Source organism: Nasonia vitripennis, chromosome 2 (assembly GCF_009193385.2).
Source record: "Nasonia vitripennis strain AsymCx chromosome 2, Nvit_psr_1.1, whole genome shotgun sequence".
In the NCBI taxonomy this organism is placed as follows: domain Eukaryota; kingdom Metazoa; phylum Arthropoda; class Insecta; order Hymenoptera; family Pteromalidae; genus Nasonia; species Nasonia vitripennis.
This window is the reverse complement of record NC_045758.1, coordinates 13,509,713-13,527,795: the sequence shown is the minus strand read 5'-3', so window position 1 is coordinate 13,527,795 and position 18,083 is coordinate 13,509,713. Positions and strand designations below refer to the sequence as shown.

The 18,083-nt window shown below is 47.6% G+C and overlaps 1 protein-coding gene across 3 annotated transcripts; it reads left to right on the top strand.

The window, feature by feature from the left end:
* The first annotated feature begins 426 nt into the window (after positions 1-426).
* LOC100121916 (stress-activated protein kinase JNK) lies at positions 427-17,978 on the top strand. 3 transcript variants are annotated; one of them, XM_032597698.1, is made up of 10 exons: positions 427-1,078; positions 8,802-8,887; positions 11,498-12,104; positions 12,337-12,466; positions 12,551-12,748; positions 13,134-13,398; positions 13,478-13,636; positions 13,832-13,956; positions 14,259-14,279; positions 14,646-17,978. In XM_032597698.1, exons 3-10 carry the CDS (start codon positions 11,962-11,964, stop codon positions 14,796-14,798), a joined length of 1,194 nt encoding a protein of 397 aa, XP_032453589.1. In that variant the 5' UTR covers positions 427-1,078; positions 8,802-8,887; positions 11,498-11,961; the 3' UTR covers positions 14,799-17,978. The 3 variants fall into 3 exon arrangements, with proteins under 3 accessions (XP_032453589.1, XP_032453590.1, XP_016837523.1); XM_032597699.1 differs by lacking the exon at positions 14,259-14,279 and having other exon boundaries at positions 14,646-16,164; XM_016982034.3 differs by lacking the exon at positions 8,802-8,887 and having other exon boundaries at positions 436-1,078.
* The last annotated feature ends 105 nt before the right edge of the window (positions 17,979-18,083 follow it).

The following is an 18,083-nucleotide window of genomic DNA, read 5'->3' as shown; positions in this document are numbered from 1 at the left end:
ATCGTGCAGCTTCGATTCGTAACGGCACGCACACCTATAAGTACCTATAGGTATATATCTCATTCTCTTCCTCTCCTCCTTCGCCGTTCGCGTATAGCGATGGAGAACCGAATAAATTACTCGTCTCGAATCGGTGTAAGCGCGCATGCGTATCGGTCCAGATCTCATAGGTCAATAAGGTTATTTCAAAAACACGCCGTATACACAAGAAGCTGCGCATCGCACCCTCTCGAGATCCAAATGAAATTCTGACGAGATCTGAATCTCGACAATCATGATATAAATAATCCTATCTACCCCGAGCTATCTCGATTTATTCAAAAAATCCGGCAATTGGCGCGCTCCCCCCGCGCGACCAATCGGCCCGCGGAGGCGTGTCGAGCGGTGGGCTCCCCTCCTCGGCCGTCCACCTGCAGTCAGCAGTAGTGTGCGGCTGCGCGGGCAGAAAAATACGAGCCATCGCGGCTTCTGGAGCCAGCTCTCTCTCGCAGAGTAGCCCGCGCTGTGCTGTCCGTCGCGCTTTATCTCCTACGTGCAGAAATTCGCGTGTGAATCCGCCGTCGCCACCCGGACGGTGTGCGCATTCGATCAGGCACGAGAGAGCACGAGTACGCGGGGCCGTGTCCGGAGAGAGTCGGGAGAAGAGCAGCAACGCACAACACACACGGACAGACGGGGAGAGCGAGAGAGAGAAAGGCTCGACGTATGATGGCTGCTGCTGGTGCCGCTAGTAGTGCTGCCCGCTGCCGCAGTGACGTCAGCCGCTCGTCGACGCTGCCGTCCGTCGTCGCACCTAGTGCCTAATCCTACGCCTCTCGCCCGCGCGACAACAATACACACGCACGCACACACACACACGGTACACGCAGGCCGAGAAAGATAAGCGAGCGACCGAGGAGCTGCAGGAGGAGGAAACATGCAGTCGTAACGTGAGTTCGCTTGGCTCGTCGGTCGACGTATAGTCGTGGACACACGGACACGCGAGTGAGAAAGTGCTGACCGTCTCCCGTGGCACGCACGCATACAGGCAGAGCGGATCGGAGCAGCGGTGCAGCGCTATCGTCGTCGTGGTGCGCAGGTGAGTGCAGTAGTAGCAGGCTAGCAGGCAGTAGTAACAGCAGCTGTAATTATGTAATGGTCCGCTAGTAGCGCTTCAATGTAGGCCGCCGACGTTCGCACATTCGATATTCCTCGCCGAGTCGATTACGTTGTGTGGCAAGTGTATTGCACCGCGCGCGCGGCGCTGCCACTTGAGGTTAGCCTCCTCCGCGGCTGATGCAGGCTTTCCGCCGCCCGGCTAATATAGATCGCGCCGCGCGCCGCTCCTCTCTCTCTCTCTCGCCCTCTGTACCCGTCGCGCGCGTATACCCAAGTGAGAGAGAGAGTGGGAGCTGCATGTCATAATTTTCAGAGATCCGCACGCGTGTCGGCACGTGCGGTGCGGCTGGCTGTTGTCCGCCGATCGCGGAATTAAAGCCTCCTCGCGTGTCCGATCGATCTGTGCGAAAAGAGAGAGAGAGCCGGTGCGGAGTTCGATTTTGCAGGTTAAGACTCCCACTCCTCGCGCATCTCACGGAAGAGTAAGAGAGAGAGAGAGAGAGAGAGAAGGGAGAGAAGCTCCGCCGAGGCGTGGCACGGTATTGATCGGCAGCGGCGGTGCGGCCACCCTCCGACGTCACTTCGACCCTATACAGCAGCAGCCCCTCTGCGTGTGTATACGTAGAGGGAGTCAGTCGCGCCGGCCGCAGGTTGTTCTTTCCCCTACTACTAAACGCGGGCCTCTGCTGCTCTTATTTATATTCTTCCTTCCCTCTCTTTTATCCTTGCGCGAGCGAGCGCGAGCCTGCACCCCTCGAGACACTTCTATCTCCCTCCGATGCTTCGTCCGCCGCTTCTTCTCTCCTCTATCTATATATACGTCTGTGTTTGCGCTCGCATACCGGTGCTGAATTTCCGCACGGGCTCGGCTGTTTTCTTACGCTAATTACTCCCCGCCATGTAATTCGAAATTTTTCTCTCTATCTCACGTACGTATCTCTCTTCGCTCGCGCTCGTTCGGCGAGTGGACCCTTGTAAATCGAGTGACTTCCAGCCCCTCCAGTCGTAATAAGGATTCTCGCGCGTATTATACCTATATAGATCCACAGGCGTAAGCTCGTCTCGGCGATTGATTCCTCTCGAGTGCGCTTGCAATATTCACGCGTTAAAGTCGGGCCGAATTTCGGCTCGGCTATCTGCGTAGGAGGGCAAATCCGTTTGCGGCGAATCCGACATCGATCTCATTTTTATTGCAGCTCTCTCTCTCTCTCACTCGCAAGCGCGGGTGAAAGCTCTGCGCGTGTGTACGACTCTCGGAGCGAGCGAGTGTAAGGAGAAAAGGGAGCTTTTTTCGAGAGCCGATATGCCGCAGCAGCTACTCTCTTTACACAGGGTTTTTAATTCGCTAATTGATGCGACGATATATTCTCTCCGTCGATAACCCTTGACACCGTTAAGCGAGAATTACACGGGTTGTATATTTTCAAAAGCAGAGCCCATTTTCCAGGTTCCGCGTGTGTACACGCCTCGTTTCGATTCAAAATACACACGCGCGCGCGCGCGCGCATATAAAGCTCCTCCCTCGCCGCTAATTATCGCATAGCTCATCGCCGCTGACACACATATCTGCGCTCGCGCGCGAACGTATATCCGTATTATAATTAGACACGCTGCTGCTGCTGCTGCTGCTGCAGAGCCGCCATACACACACCTTTCAATTATATACGCTCGTCCTTCTGATCCAAACGCGCGCATCGATTCTCCCGCAGTCTATGCATAAGTATAACACAATAACAAAGACACGAGAAGACGAAGAGAGAAAAAAAACAGCCTAAAAAGCTTCTCTCTCCGCACCTGCTGCCTGTTGCGTGCGCTCAGTTTTAAACTGCACCTCCGGCGCGTGTGTACCGTCGACGTCTCTTTCTCTTTCATAAGCAGCCGCGCACACAATGCACGCAAACAATCGTCGTTTGCTCCATACGCTATATACACACGCGCGCGTCTCTTTACGATGATACGTCGGGGACAAAATCGCTGGTATAATTAGAAGAATTACGCCCGTCCATCAGCTGTGCGGCGGAAAGGGAACGAATAACCGATATAATACACGAGCGCGGAGACATGAGGAGAGAGCACTTTTCGCGTCGGGTCAGCAAAAAGTTTATTGTTTCTCTGTTTTCCGGGCCGGCACTAATGTGTATACCGGAAAGAGCTTTTCTCCCCCTATACGCTGACTCGGGCATAATCTTCGGCGACTCCTAAATAACTAGCTTATGTATTTCTTCGGCTGATATTCGGAATTTACTGCACTCCCTGTTGTAAATCTTGTCGGCTAATTGTACCTATAAAAAATTTGTTTACTACCGCTCCGAGAGCTAATTATAAGTTTTTATTCGACGAGTATGCGGCGCGAACTTCGAGCTACTCTGCGCATCGTATATATAATTCCGTTGTGCAGCGAACTTTTTTTTTACACAACTTTCCCTCTCTGCATTCAATTACATCGTCCTTTTATTCACTCTCACTCCGCTGATGGGGCTTTTGTAAAAAGATTTTTCAAAAAGAGTCCTCGTGAAACGACTAAACGAGCTTCCGCCAGCAATCGATCCAATTATAAACGCACTACGGCGGCGGTGACGGAGGAGAAGAAAAAAAAACGCACTGCACAATTAATCGTCGCACGCACGTCGTCACAACCTCCGACGAAGAAGTGAAAAGCCATGAATTGTACATTCCGTCGCCGCTCCTCGACGCATCAATCACGTTCGCGCGCTGTACACGCTTGCCCCGCGTTATATTGCATTGTACATTACGTGCCTCTATGTACAACGTATTTATGCGCTGTAAGAATGTAAGAATGTAGGGAAAGCAGCAGGCAGTTTCCGGGACGTAAAAATCAGGCAGAAGTGCGCACTCCTCCGAGACAAAAGGCGTATAGAGAGAGAGAGAGAGAGCTCGTTTCTAAGCGCGCGCGCGCCTGCATTAGGAAAGGTATATATACTGCATCAAAGCGAAAGACGCACTGGCGCGCGGGCTTTTTGCGCCCGCTCGAGAGTATAATACCATCCTATGGAGTATTTCGCTCGTAGTCGCGCAAGTGCCGGCGCTGCTGCTGCTGCTGCTGCTGCTGCTGAGGCTTTACTCTGAAATCCAATATTTTTAAAATAGGCTGATGCTCTATACGCCGCTCGTGTGCGGATACTCGTTCTTTTCTTCGCTGATGTGTTCGTCGACGAGGGATTTTTTTTTTCTCGAGAGACTTTTTGGCGGAGAAATATTCGTGCGTATAGTGTCTTTCGTTTTGTTCGTTTAAGAAGTCTCTCGTCTCTTGGTTTTATAAGAGGCGAAGAGAGAGAGAGAGAGAGAGAGAGAGAGAGAGAGAGAGAGAGAGAGAGAGAGAGAGAGAGAGAGAAAGAGCTTGGAATTGTTTTTAAAAATGCAGGATAAAGAAAGAGTAAACGATTTCCGTCCTTTTGTTAGAAAATTACAGGCGCAGTTTCACGCTTCGTAAAATTTCTCTTTCTCTCCAGAGGCTCGAGGCGCGCTTTAACAAGCTCTGACGCTAAACTTCAGCGATTACGCTAACCGGCCCCGCAATAGAGGAGATTAAGGATCTCCGGCTAATTTTTAGCTCGTAAAGGCCTGCTACTCTTCAAGGCTATTACACACCGTGTGCCGCCGTCGATATCGATTATACTCGCCATGGCATATCAATTCGAAAACTGGTCCACAACTCTTTCACGCGTCGTCGTCTCCACCCTCAGCTCCGGAAGTGCCACCGGCAGCAGCAGCAGCGCGCAATCGCGGCCCCGACGACGCACCGCCGCGCCACACTGGCTTATGGATTTTCGGCTAATGCGCGCGCGAACTTGGCGTGCCGCCCGCTTATGCGGGAACAGCTGCTGCCGCCGAGAGCTATATGTAGTCGCGCTGCGAAATTTTATGTACGTGTATGCGTGCAGTGCTGGATTTTTTTTTTTTTTTTTTTTTTTTTTTTTTTTTTGAGAGAGATAGAGAGATGGATCTTGGCAGGGATTCAGATGTGCAGAGAGGGGGTTGTTGGACTCGACGACGATGCGTGTACACGAGTAGGCTGATGCAGAGCAGCAGCGTCGAAGGGGCCGATGATGATTAATCGATAAGTGCTTGATTATTCCCCGCGCAATTTCGGATTAATCTCTTGCATCGTCGAGCTCGCGCGACGCGATGAAATTGAAAAGCCCCTGTAGACGCGATCGAGGAGAGGGACGCGGCAGCGCTAATTCACTCCGCCAAATCAGCCGATAATCGCACTGCGGTATTTCATTTCTACGTATCCCACGTTTCAAACTTTCGCGCGAATATTATCAGATGAATAGAGCTGATTTGCAGTAAACATCGAGAAGCTTTGTAATTCCCCTTCGCACACCTGATACACAGCCCCGCAATGTAGCGAGCGCATAACTCAAAGCTCGGGGAATAGAATTTCGGAATTCTCCACGGTGACTATCGCATGCGCACAGGTACATTTCGACTGTAAATTATTACACACAAATAAGCCCGTTTATTGGCAGCCGTGCGCGCTGAACACAATAAAGCCATTTACTGCGCGTGTATACATAATACAACCTAAGGAATTGAACTCCGCTCTCGAGAAACGGGGCAGTATAAGTCCTTTGCGTATATCCACCCCTGTGCGTCTATTAATACACTGTTGGGATTTTTTATTTATCCCTGTCCAACGCAATCTCTCATCGACGCAAGACCGACGGGTATATTGATAAACGTACGTAGTACGGATTTATATTCAAAGTATCGAGAAAAATCGCTGGGAATACGTCTCTGTCGAGCGAACAAAAGAGGCGTCTTTCTGACGCGCCCGCACGGCTACGTGTTGTATGTTGTACTACACAGCACAGGCGAAAAAGATATATATATATATATAGGCTCGGACCTGAAAAACTAGGCCGTATATTCTGTTTACCATCGGCGCGGCGGACTACTCGTGCATATATAATACAGTGTACAACAAATATAGCAACTATGCATGCGAGGCGCACCGACGAGGAAGTTTATACTGTATACACGTATAGGTATATATAAAGTTTCGTTATGCTCCAAAGGGGCGTCTGACCGTGTCCGGATGTTCTCTACTTGCGCGCGCGCTCGCACGCTGCCGTGTGCTACACTTGTTCATAACTTTCAGAGCTAATTACGCTCTTCTCGTTTCTTCTGTATTTTTTGTTTCTGTATCAACATTGTCGTAAAATAAGGTATACTGGGGCCGCGCGTGAGATAAAGCTAAGAAATTACGGGTTTGCTAAACCAAACTCCCGACGCACGAGCGATCCATTCTCTCTCGGGCGCAAATCAAACAGCGTTTGCGAAAATTCAATATATCCGGCCCCGATCGTATGTCCCTCGAGAAGCTATACACGCGCTCGTATACGGCCAAAGTCCAATCAGCGCCGAAAACGCTTACACATCAGGTTCTCTCTCCCTCTCCTTCGAGTCTACGCTGTAAACAGAGCTACATATACCTATACGTATATAACAGTCTTTGCTATCCTCTCCCTCGTGACACGTATCCCGTCGATCAAAATAAAGAAGACGAAGCGGAGGCCCGCGCCGCGAAGAAGATCCCGCTGGAGTAGAAAAGGAAAGTGTCGGCGCGATTATTACACAGGCCGCGCACGTGCACCTATATACACTATATACGTATAAAGCTGCACGCACACCCCAGCTCTTTTCCTTTGAGAGTGAGAGAGAGAGAGAGAGAGAGAGACGCAGACATGCAGCGAAGGCAGCGCAGGGAGTATAGAGGCGAGGAAGTCAAGCGCGCGCGCGTGTCGATAATAAAGGCGGCCGTTCGAGGGGGTCGTTACGACGTGCGCCTAGCAGCAGCTCCCTCTTCTTTTTTATTCCGCTCTCTGGCGTCTCTCTCTTGAGATTTTTCGGAGCGAGCTGCTCTTTCGATATCGCGCGTGTCTTGGCGCATTTGCTTAATTGGACTGTATAATCACTCTCTCTCTTCTCTCACACATACGCGTGAGGATACCGAGTTGATGTGATGAATTTTCGTCGTTCCGCTATTAGGTGTCTGCGGTATACGTGTACGAGCTTTTAATTTCGCGGCGCGAGCTGAGTATATATAAAGGATCGGATTTTCGCTCGAGGAATAATTAAAACCGACATCTCATTATTTCTTTTCCCACTGCTGCTTGCCGCTGCTTCAAGTTCAGGGACGTGTGATGTGCCGTGTGTATAATTACGCGAGAGAGTTTTTTTTTAATAGACATACCTGCCTTTCTTTCGATTCCTATATGTGACATTGCGCGAGCGACTATTTCAGCTGGGAGAGCTGACGACGCTGTGTATATACGTGTGCGCTTTTTAAAAATAGTCAAAGGAAAAATAGAGATGTAGGTTTCGATGGAAAAATGTCGGACGAGTATATGGCGTACCTGTAAGGTATTTTTAGAGAGCGAGGGTGTATATAGGCAACAATCGGGAGGAGGAAATATCGATAGGAGCTCTGCGCAGTAAGGCGCTGGAATTCAAGACGTCGAATATTGAAATGCAGAAGGAGTATTATACATCGTAATTTGCAGGATTGCAGAAGTCAATATCGCGGGGGGCTGTGCATATATTGTAATCTCGGCGGTGAAAATTGTTGCGGGAAATTGCTTTTCGAGATTGATGTATGGGAGCTTTTTTTATAATAAAATTTGCGTCGACACACTGCACTCTAACTGCATGAAATTGCTCGTTACCGCGAGAGAGCGCGCTGCGGGGAGGAATATTTCACAAAAGTGCACACTTTTTCCCCTTTTGCTTTTACGTTACATAAAACAACATGCGAATATATTTTCACTATGCGCAGTCTATGCATACACGCGGCTAGTCTTTTTTTGTTTTTAATGGTCCGTCCCCAGAGGAAACGGGTCAGGCCATGCGCAAAAAGCAGAAAAAAATCGAGCATTCGTCGCCGTTAAAAAGAAAACCTCGTGTAATACATAGAGGCTCAAGAGAACATTCGCCTATAGCGCCTAAAAACGGGCAGTCCCCGACGACACAAAAAAAAATCACTCAGCAAATGAGCCAACTCGCATCATCATCGTCGTCGTCGTCGTCGTCGTCGTCGTCGTCTGAGAATCCTCTTTTCCCGGGACGCGATCAAAGGCGCGGAGAGAGAAAAGCCCCCTTTTCCCAGAATGACTCGACACACGCCGAAAGCTCTATACTCTCGAGAGTACACATACACACAGTTACAATCGGGCGTCCGACACGACGTCGTGTGTCCGAGGCGGAAGAGAAGAAACTAGCGTCGTCGTCGGCGGCGGCGGCGGCGGCGGCGGCCGGACTATTGATTTTTTTCATTCATTCCTGTGTAGCGTCGCCTATAATTCGTCCTTGTCGCACAGAGCCCGCTCGACAATACGACGCACGGCGTACATACACATACAGCTATGCATTTATCGCATGTGCAGCACCAGCAGAGAACTATACGCCTCGTATTTATATCGCTTATCTAGCGCGATAGCATCAACCGGTAGGGATCATGTTGTTCGATGGCTCGCGTATATAGTAGAAAACGGAACTTGTATACCCGCGCACCGTATAAGCCAAACTGATTACGCAGCTGGCCGGGATCACCGAGAGCTTTTCACGGGTCCCTCCTTCTTTTTGCGGCGGCTGGCATGACTCTTTGTATGCGTGGCTGTATGTGTGTTATATGCTATGGAGAGCGACGTATTGACTGGTTTCTTCTTCGTCCCTTGCAGATTCCGCTCTCAACTGGGTCGGCCGCAGCAGCAGAGCAGCAGAGCTTTGACTCGCTTGGCACTCTCAAAATGTTGTTCGTTTTATGGTAAGTGCAGCACTGCGACTCACTCACTTCTTTTATATACACCCGACTCGTCGTCGTGTGTGTGCAGTGCTCGGCTTGCGCTGCAGTGCAGTACGTGTGTGTGTGTGTGCGTGTGTGTACATTGCACGGAAGCTCTCAAGCTCCGTCGAAAATTCAATCGGGTCCATCAATCGCGACGACGAGGAGTCGGTATTTTTTGCAGACGACGTGTTAGCCATACAGCTATACCTTGTAGCGCTATATACTCGGTGTAGCTTTTTGGCTGACGCGGAATTTCGTCGAATCGAATTACTCGCGAGCGATGGGAGTAGTGCGCGCTGGATTTACCGCCGGGAAAATTTAATCCTCCAGAGAGACGTTATTCCGGTTATTCCGAGGGTTATATCGCTCTTTCTCGCGCGCTCGGCTCGCGCGTGTGAGAATATGGCGTGTAAAGTTGAAAAATGCAGGCGATGAACGTGTTTTTTTTGGCGCATGTCCTTGACTTGTTGCTCGTGTATAGTTTTCCGCGAGAGCTTTCTTCGTTTCGTTCAATTTTTATGCCCTTCATCGTTCTAATTTTAAACACCCTATGCGTTATACGTCGATCTAATTGGCACGCGAACTATTTTAATTTAATATTAATTAAACTCGTCGCACTGACAGCGTATACGTTCACCGCCGCCGATCGAATGATCAATACGATATAAATTTCGAAATACCCGACATTCCTTCTCCTCCTCTGTATGTATATGTTCCGCGAATAGTCGGAGTTTTCAGAGATTCCTAAAATTTCCCGAAAGCCGCACCTTTGCAAACTTTGCGCAAGCGTGTACTTTTCTGCGCGCGTGACCCCAATCGCTACAGCATAGCACACACGTATATAACGCGATAATCCAATACTGTAAAACGTCAATTCGCGGGCCTCGCGTAAAAATAGCGGCCTTTCGGCTATAAAAAAAGGAGGGAATAAAGCATTATCTTCACGAGAACGCGCTCGTTCCGCTGACCGGCTGACTCTCTCTCTCTCTCTCTCTCTCTCTCTCTCACTCTCACTCCAGCGCTGGATCAAGTTGTCCCCTATCGAGCGTAAAATCGTTTTGACGCTGAAAATCTTTGGCCGTCATCTCTCTGCAGTTTATATATTTATGTGTGTACACAGCTCATAAACAATGTGAACGTTTTTTCGCGTCGACTTCTGTCCCTACCTCGCTCAGCTTTTATTTTTACCTAAATAAAATTGCCGCTGCTTTTTTCGTCGCATCGAGTTGTGTGCAGCACTGCACTACACGCGAGAGTAGAAAACGAGATTATTATAACGTAGTGGCGCAGCAATGGAATTACCGCTTGAATTCCTCCGCAGACTCTGTCTCCGTAAATGGGATTACGCATTTTTTATTGCTCGAGTCGAGATTTTAAAGTTCATTGTTTATAAGCTTTGTGCTTGCGCGCGCGCGCGAGGAGCTTTGAAGAGAGAAATTGCGTTCGGATGAAAACGTCGGTGGGAGGACTATATGTGGCTGGTTATTAGTTTAATAAAACTTAGTCTTTATGTGTATAACGCTCGCGATGAAGCACTTGACATCGATATTAGATACGCAACATGGCTCCGCGTTATACAGAAGGTAAAAATCAATAAACACTCGACTAGTTGAAATTTTATTCATGTTATACGGGATTAACAAAGAGAATCGCATCCTTTAGAAATGCACTATTCATCGCCCAGTTCCTGCAGCACGGCCAATTTCCACTTTTTAATACCCGACGAAAAACGAGAGAGAGAGAGAGAGAGAGAGAGAGAAAAAGCGAGCTTTTTTGAAAAAAAAGAAACAACAAGTCGTGCGCGCTCGCAGCGAAAAAGCTCGAGAATTATCATTAAGGTCTTCCGCTCAAAAGGAGAAAGAGAGAGAGAGAAAGCGAGAGTAGCGCACACAGAGGGCTCTAACGACCGGCCGTCGAGGATTCAGACATCTGCGCCACTGCCAAGCATTATCTTATATTCAGTAGTAGCCTTTCCCCGCGAGAGAGAGAGAGAGAGAGAGAGAGAGAGAGAGAGAGAGAGGCTCTCAGCTACGACAAATACGAGTATAAGACTTCCTCGAAATCCCAGCTCGCCTTTCCCTATCACTCGCCGGATAATAGAATTGAAAAGGTCGTTGTTGCTCCAAGAGAGGAAGAGCTTTCTCTCCGCTCGTATGCACATATTAAAATCCCGCATATACATATTCAGCGAAAGCTCGAGAGAAAGAGCGCAAAATTATGCATACATACGCGCGGCCGGAGAAAGAATTTTCGGATTTTTCGCGGGATTAGCGTCCTTAAAACATGGAATACGATGAAAAATCATTTGTAACGCGCTCGAAGGAGCTTTTGTTTTCGAGCAACGATCGTTGTAACTTTGGTACGCGCGGGAAACTACATTTCGTTGTTCCGCGGGTGGTTCGAGAGCGAGTCGCCGCTGGCGTTTGTTTGCAGCTCTCAACTTTTCTCGTTTTTACAAATTGGATTGCCTGTACGGAGTTTTTTGCGCGGGCTATGTACGGGATATTAAATTTCGCGGTCGGGAGGAAAACCGGGCCGTTCCATTCGAAACGATATCGCTGAATTAACTTGAGCATTTGCGCTTTTCAGACAAACCGGAAACTCGTCCAGCAGCGTGCTCGCAGCCCGGAGAGTTAGGAGCAGCAGCAGAGAGCATTATCCAGACTCGTGGTTCCGGATAGCTCGGCAGCCGGCGCAGTGCAGTAGCAGCGAGCTAGCTAAGCACCAGTTGAGCGAGGATAGGCAGCAGGACGGCGACGGTGACGCCCCAGCAACAGCAGGGCATCGACCTGGTGCAACCGGCGCAAGCGGCCGAGGAGGCAGCCGAGGAGGCGGAGGAGGAGGAAGGGCCTACTACTGCTGGTGGCGCAGGCGGAGGAGGAGGAGGTGACGGCGGCGCCGAGGAAGTAGAGGAGGATCTCGTAACTGCATCAGAGCTGGCTTGCGCGGCGGCCGCCTCGACGAGCACCACGGCTGCGACGAGCGCTACGGCGGCGGCTGCTGCTGCGGCTGTGGCTGTGGGACGCGGCGGCACGGCTGCGAATGCGAGGCGCATGCCTTACCTCGGGCCTGACATGTCGACTACCCGACTATCCACCATGTTCTACACGGTCGAGGTCGGGGACACCAAGTTCACCATCCTCAAGAGATACACCAACCTCAAGCCCATCGGCTCGGGGGCCCAGGGTATCGTTTGGTGAGATTTATTTTCTCCCTTATTCGGTATTATAATAATTATATAAAACTTTACGTAGATGCAAGTCTTCCTCCGCGGCTAAATCTAATTTAGCGATATAACGCTGTATGTGTGTGTTTAACGAGGCCAGCGCGTAAGAGCCTTTCGTTGTAGAGCTTGTTCCGAATGAAAAGGCAAAGTGCATCCGCGAACAATTACTTATCCTTTTCTGTTTTGCAATGTCCCTTCGCAGCGCGGCGTTCGACACAGTGACTCAGCAGAATGTGGCCATCAAGAAGCTCTCGAGGCCCTTTCAGAACGTCACGCACGCCAAGAGGGCATATCGGGAGTTCAAGCTCATGAAGCTCGTCAACCACAAAAACGTGAGTCACTATACCTCCCTCTGTATGCATATACATCTATGCGTCCTGATTATTTATTAATTAACACGCTCGTCTCGCCCCCAGATAATCGGACTGCTGAACGCCTTCACGCCGCAGAGGTGCTTGGACGAGTTTCAGGACGTCTATCTGGTGATGGAGCTCATGGACGCGAACCTCTGCCAAGTCATCCAGATGGACCTGGACCACGAGCGCATGTCCTACCTGCTCTACCAGATGCTCTGCGGCATCAAGCATTTGCATTCCGCCGGGATCATACACAGGGTGAGAGTAAAGACTTATTGCACACTCGCTGCAGACAGACAAGCGAGCTGGGTGAAGTCCATTAGAATTTCACGAGGCTCGCGCGACTTAACAGCGTCATCCTTTTAGCATAATAAGAATTTTAATTGATTTACTCGACCTACCTCTCGCCGTCCCGCTTCGCAACTTTGCACTCTAACGAAGCATCAAAGGCCGCGCGTACAAACTTGAATTCTACGATGCGCGTCGAGTTCCGAATGTAAAAGACAGCTCGGCAAACTTGATGCGCAGCCTTCTTCTTTTTTTTGCATACTCGAGGGATGCTGAAATTCCGCTGGGCTTCGCTTACGCAATTCGCAGTCGTTAACGAGAGAATTATAACGTCACACGCGTTTTCTTTCCTCAGGATTTGAAGCCTAGCAATATTGTCGTCAAGTCAGACTGCACCCTCAAGATATTGGACTTCGGCCTCGCGAGGACGGCTGGCACGACCTTCATGATGACGCCCTACGTCGTGACGAGGTACTACAGGGCGCCCGAGGTCATCCTCGGCATGGGATACAAGGAAAATGTCGACATCTGGTCCGTTGGCTGCATCATGGGTGAGATGATTCGCGGTGGTGTCCTCTTCCCCGGCACCGATCACATCGATCAGTGGAACAAAATTATAGGTGAGGCACGATTTTTCTCTGTCATTCATACGCGATCCACGTGTTCGGAAATACTCACTTGGGACGGCATCGTTTGCAGAGCAATTGGGAACTCCGGCGCAAGAGTTCATGCAGCGACTACAGCCCACCGTGAGGAACTACGTGGAGAACCGGCCACGCTATCCCGGCTACCCCTTCGAGAGGCTATTTCCGGACGTCCTCTTTCCCTCGGACTCCTCGGAGCACAATCGTTTGAAAGGTATGTACACACTTCGCGCTCCAGCGCCTCCCCGCCTTCTATATATATATATATATGTTATTGTTAATGCAGAGGCTACCTCGTGCATTGTGTGCGTGGTCAGCTAGTTTTACGCCCTTATCTCGACTTTGAGATCTTTCACTTTCACTCAACGTGTACGTCGTTCTTGCTGAGCAAATTATCTCTCGATTTCAGCGAGCCAGGCCAGGGATCTATTGTCGCGAATGTTGGTCATCGATCCGGAACGGCGCATCTCCGTCGATGACGCCCTGCTTCATAATTACATAAATGTTTGGTACGACGAGGGTGAAGTGAACGCCGTAAGTATTCCGTGCGATCGGAGCCTTTCCGAGAATCATTCTCTCTTCAAGTATCGCGAGAGTTCCACCGCTGGAAGTACTCGATGAACGCCAAGTGTGGTCGTTTGAGTCGTGGAAAGAAGCATCATAAAAGAGGCTCTGCTTCGTCGTCGTCGTCGTCGTCGTCGTCGTCGTCGTTCTTGTATTTCCAGCTGCGGAGCTCTCGGATGCTTCTCAATATTTTAGAATAACGAGTATTTGAAATGAGTTTTCTTTTTTTTATTAATGCAACGCGATGAAATACTATATGTAATGTACTCCAGGTAGAAAAGTTGATCTATAAGGTAGATGAAATGATATTTGTATAACAGCAAATAGCCGTTTTCTGTGTGTATCTTTCCGTTTATTATTTTTTTTTCTTTCTTACAATTTATAGTCGAAATAGCTTGTCGTTTGTTTTCAAATAGTCCTTTTTCTTTATACTTTTTTCAATTTACTTTGTGAACTATTATCTATATACATATGTATTTATGGAAAGATATCTGTTACTGTGCAACTTCAATAACACGTATTTCAATACAACATACCATACATAAAAGAAAACTATGAAAAACATCATAGATATGATCAGACCTGTATATGAATGAAAGAAACGATGCTTGGCGGATGAGAAAAAGTCGACTAATCGAGAATTCATCCCCAATTTTCAGCCCGCCCCGGGTCCGTACGATCACAGCGTCGACGAGAGAGAGCATACCGTCGACCAGTGGAAGGAACTCATCTACCAAGAGGTCATGGAATACGAGACCAGCCACAACACTGCGTCCGCTTCGCAATCGCCAGATACGGCGGGCTCCCGGTAGACACGCGGCTCCAGGGCCAACCTACCGCACCGGCAGCTGCCAGCAACACGTCCTCTCTCCCTGGCCGTCGCTGATACTGCGTCGACGGCCCAGAGTAAGCCCCAGCAACGGCTCAAGATAAAAAGAATACTACCAGTCCCACCTAATGTTTAAGGAGTCACTTGTCGATCATACCAATAGTCGATGTGTGTGTTTGCGACTCTTTGTCCGCTTCGCGTGTACAGTTTAAAATAGAAATGAAATTCAAATTTCGACTCGCGCTGCCGAGGCTGACGTGACGTCGCGCGGGTGATGATGACTATACGACAGTCTCTTGGTTTCAACAATCGTCCAGTCCTCTCTATTCTCACATTATCTTGTTTTCGGCTTGCCAGTGCGTATTGATATATCACGATAGTTTTGAGCTGTCAAACAAATTCGTATGTCCGAGCGCGGCGTCATCGCTGACCAGCAACTATAATGTCTCTTGTGCACGAATAAGAAAGTTCCCTGCTCACTCGACAAATATTTAAAGAGGAGAAGGTGATTAAACTAATAATTAAAAACCTCGTTGGATTCCCGGACAACAAAAAAACCCTATAGATTCGCCTTCGGAAGGCCTTTACGCGTTAATGTCACGGTGTATACGTATTCAAGTAAACGCTGTTCATCCGCAGTGCTCGCCACTTTTAGACAAGATATTGCATTTTTTCGTTTGTTCGCTCGTGTTTGTTTAAGGAGAATTCCGATATTAGGGAGAATGTACACGTAATATCGCGTAGGGCGAACAATACCCCCAGAGTTATTTACCAATGACGCAGATCTCAATTTCAAATGAAAATCAAAGACTACTACACTAAGCCATGCTTTCTCGCATAGTAAATACAGTTATCATTTATCACTAATTATTACCCACTATTACCATTACTACTACTAGGTAACTTACTATGAGAAGGAAAAAGTAATAAAAGTACTACTAATTAGAAATAAAAAAAAATATTGTAAACTTCTATATCGCGAAGCGAACAATGTACATAAAAATTCAAAGGGAGATACGAGTAAGAGCGTGCAGCAGCAGTGCGAGGCTGAGTCACTCTGGAATATATAACGCCGGAGGCCGCAGGCTGAACTGAAGTTTAAGAATAAAGAAAAAAATGATGATTGTGGAGGCAAGAAACAAATAATAATGAAACACCCTGTATTTTTATACAAGAGCGTGTTTTCGATAAAACTACGTCCAAGTACTTTAAACAAAAATAAGAAAATATATAGAGCCTGCTGACGCGTGTCTGTTGTGGTCGAATCGCATTTTACGTCGTAAGTTGTGTAAATTTTGCCGAATCTGCGCGCGTTTGCAGAGTTGTTCTATACCGGAAGATAAGGAAAACAGAAGAAAGAATAAAGCTAATAAATAGGGGAGAAGAAATGATAAAATAATTACGAAAAGTCTCCTTAAAAATAATGTCAGCAACTTGCTACGCGCAAATCAGAATCGTAACCAAGCAGAAAAATATACTCGATTAAGAGTGTCTAGTCTCTGCATATCGTCGTGGTTCTATATAGTTATCTCGATTTTTCGTTAATTGTGTCTTTGTAGAAAAGTAATTAAAACTGTACCTTCCTTACCCCCCTTAGTATCTCTTTCACTTTCTCTCTCTCTCTCTCTCTCTCTCTCTCTCTCTCTCTCTCTCTCTCTCTCTCTCTCTCTCTCTCTCTCTCTGTCTCTTTGGCTCTGCCTATCCTTTTCACTCTTCCTCTATTCCTTCTTTGCTCTCTCTATCTCTCTCATGCTAATTCTCACTAACTTCTTCGTGTACACTAGCAAAAAGAAAGATACGACAAATGAAATGTTCTTTCGGAATACGAAAGAAGTAGTTTTTTCTCTCGAGTGTCATGCGTTGATCTTGTGTTGCAAGTTAAAGTTTTGTTTTTGTAAACCTTTATCAGAGCTTTCACTCGAATTAAAAACAAAGTCAGCGGTGGTTAGGCACGACATTCGTGCGTTAACGACTGCCCTTACGATTCCACACTTGTAAACGTATACATATATATTTATAATTCGAGAACTAAAGTAATTGACTAGACAGTGGTATAGGCTGAATTAGATATTGCAATATTATTTTGCAGTAATTAAGTGTATCTAGAATGTAGTGAAAAAAGACGTAGTTAGGTAGTTAGCGACATAGGTAGTTAAGTAGTTGAGCAGAGGTAGAGAGAGAGAGAGGGGGGAGCACGAATGAATGAGGGAGCGGAAGAGAAAGAGAGAGAAAAAGAGCAAAAAATAATAAACAAAAAAAAATGAATAACAGTGAAAGATACCTTAAAAAAGTTGCGAATTATAAAAACGAATTGTATCGCGCGGTCATTTGAGGTGCGCAGGATAAGTTGAATATTATAATAATGCGCGCTCGTGTGCGTGCGTATTAATGAGTGAATAAGTGTGTGTGGGCGTGACTGTGTATACGTTAATTATTGCGATTGAGGGAGAACGAGCAAAATATAAACGATGCGAGCGTTAAATTTTTATTTTTCACGACGATAGTTATGTGAATATATTGCTACAGTCCGATCCAAATAATCAAGCTTTTGTAACACTCGATATAATAAAGTAACGATTATACCGCTAGTTGCGTAATTAAGTAAACATATTTTCATTTTTCTTCACTATAATTATACTTATTATAGGCCATGAAAAATTTTGTGGTAAGCCGACGTGACTATTTGCGCGGCGCAATTAAAGAGGTATATGTACACACCGGTACATTCCTTATTTCGAGAGTGTAATAAGTATCGCGTAACGATCTGTCGCGCGTTCGTCGAGCTTTGAAAAAGTTTCGTGCACACACACATACACACCAGAGAATTGTCTGCAGTGCGTCTATCTCGTTGTAAAACGCACAAATAGCCGCGTCGCTTAGATATATCGACAAGCTGTCACTGGTTATTATCACGCGGGTTGTTCTCTGTCTCTGCGAACGAACGCCCCATGGGTACATACATAAATTATATGTGTCGTTGATTTCGCTGCTGTCATCGCAGAATATATGACCTACAACAGCGTGTGTCGTCGTCACAGATGGTCTGGTGAAAAAGCGGTGAAAAAGCCAGCCTGGGAGGAGCAAGAGAAAATTTCAACCAACACTGTACAAATAAATAAAACCTTTTTAGAGTGACACGTGAAATATAACAGTTTACCGAAATCACTTTGGTGCTCTTGATGATATATACTTACACTCCATAAGCTTATAGATAGTAGATAGCGCTATGTATCAATGTCGCGTTATCGTTATTAACGACCGAGCAGCT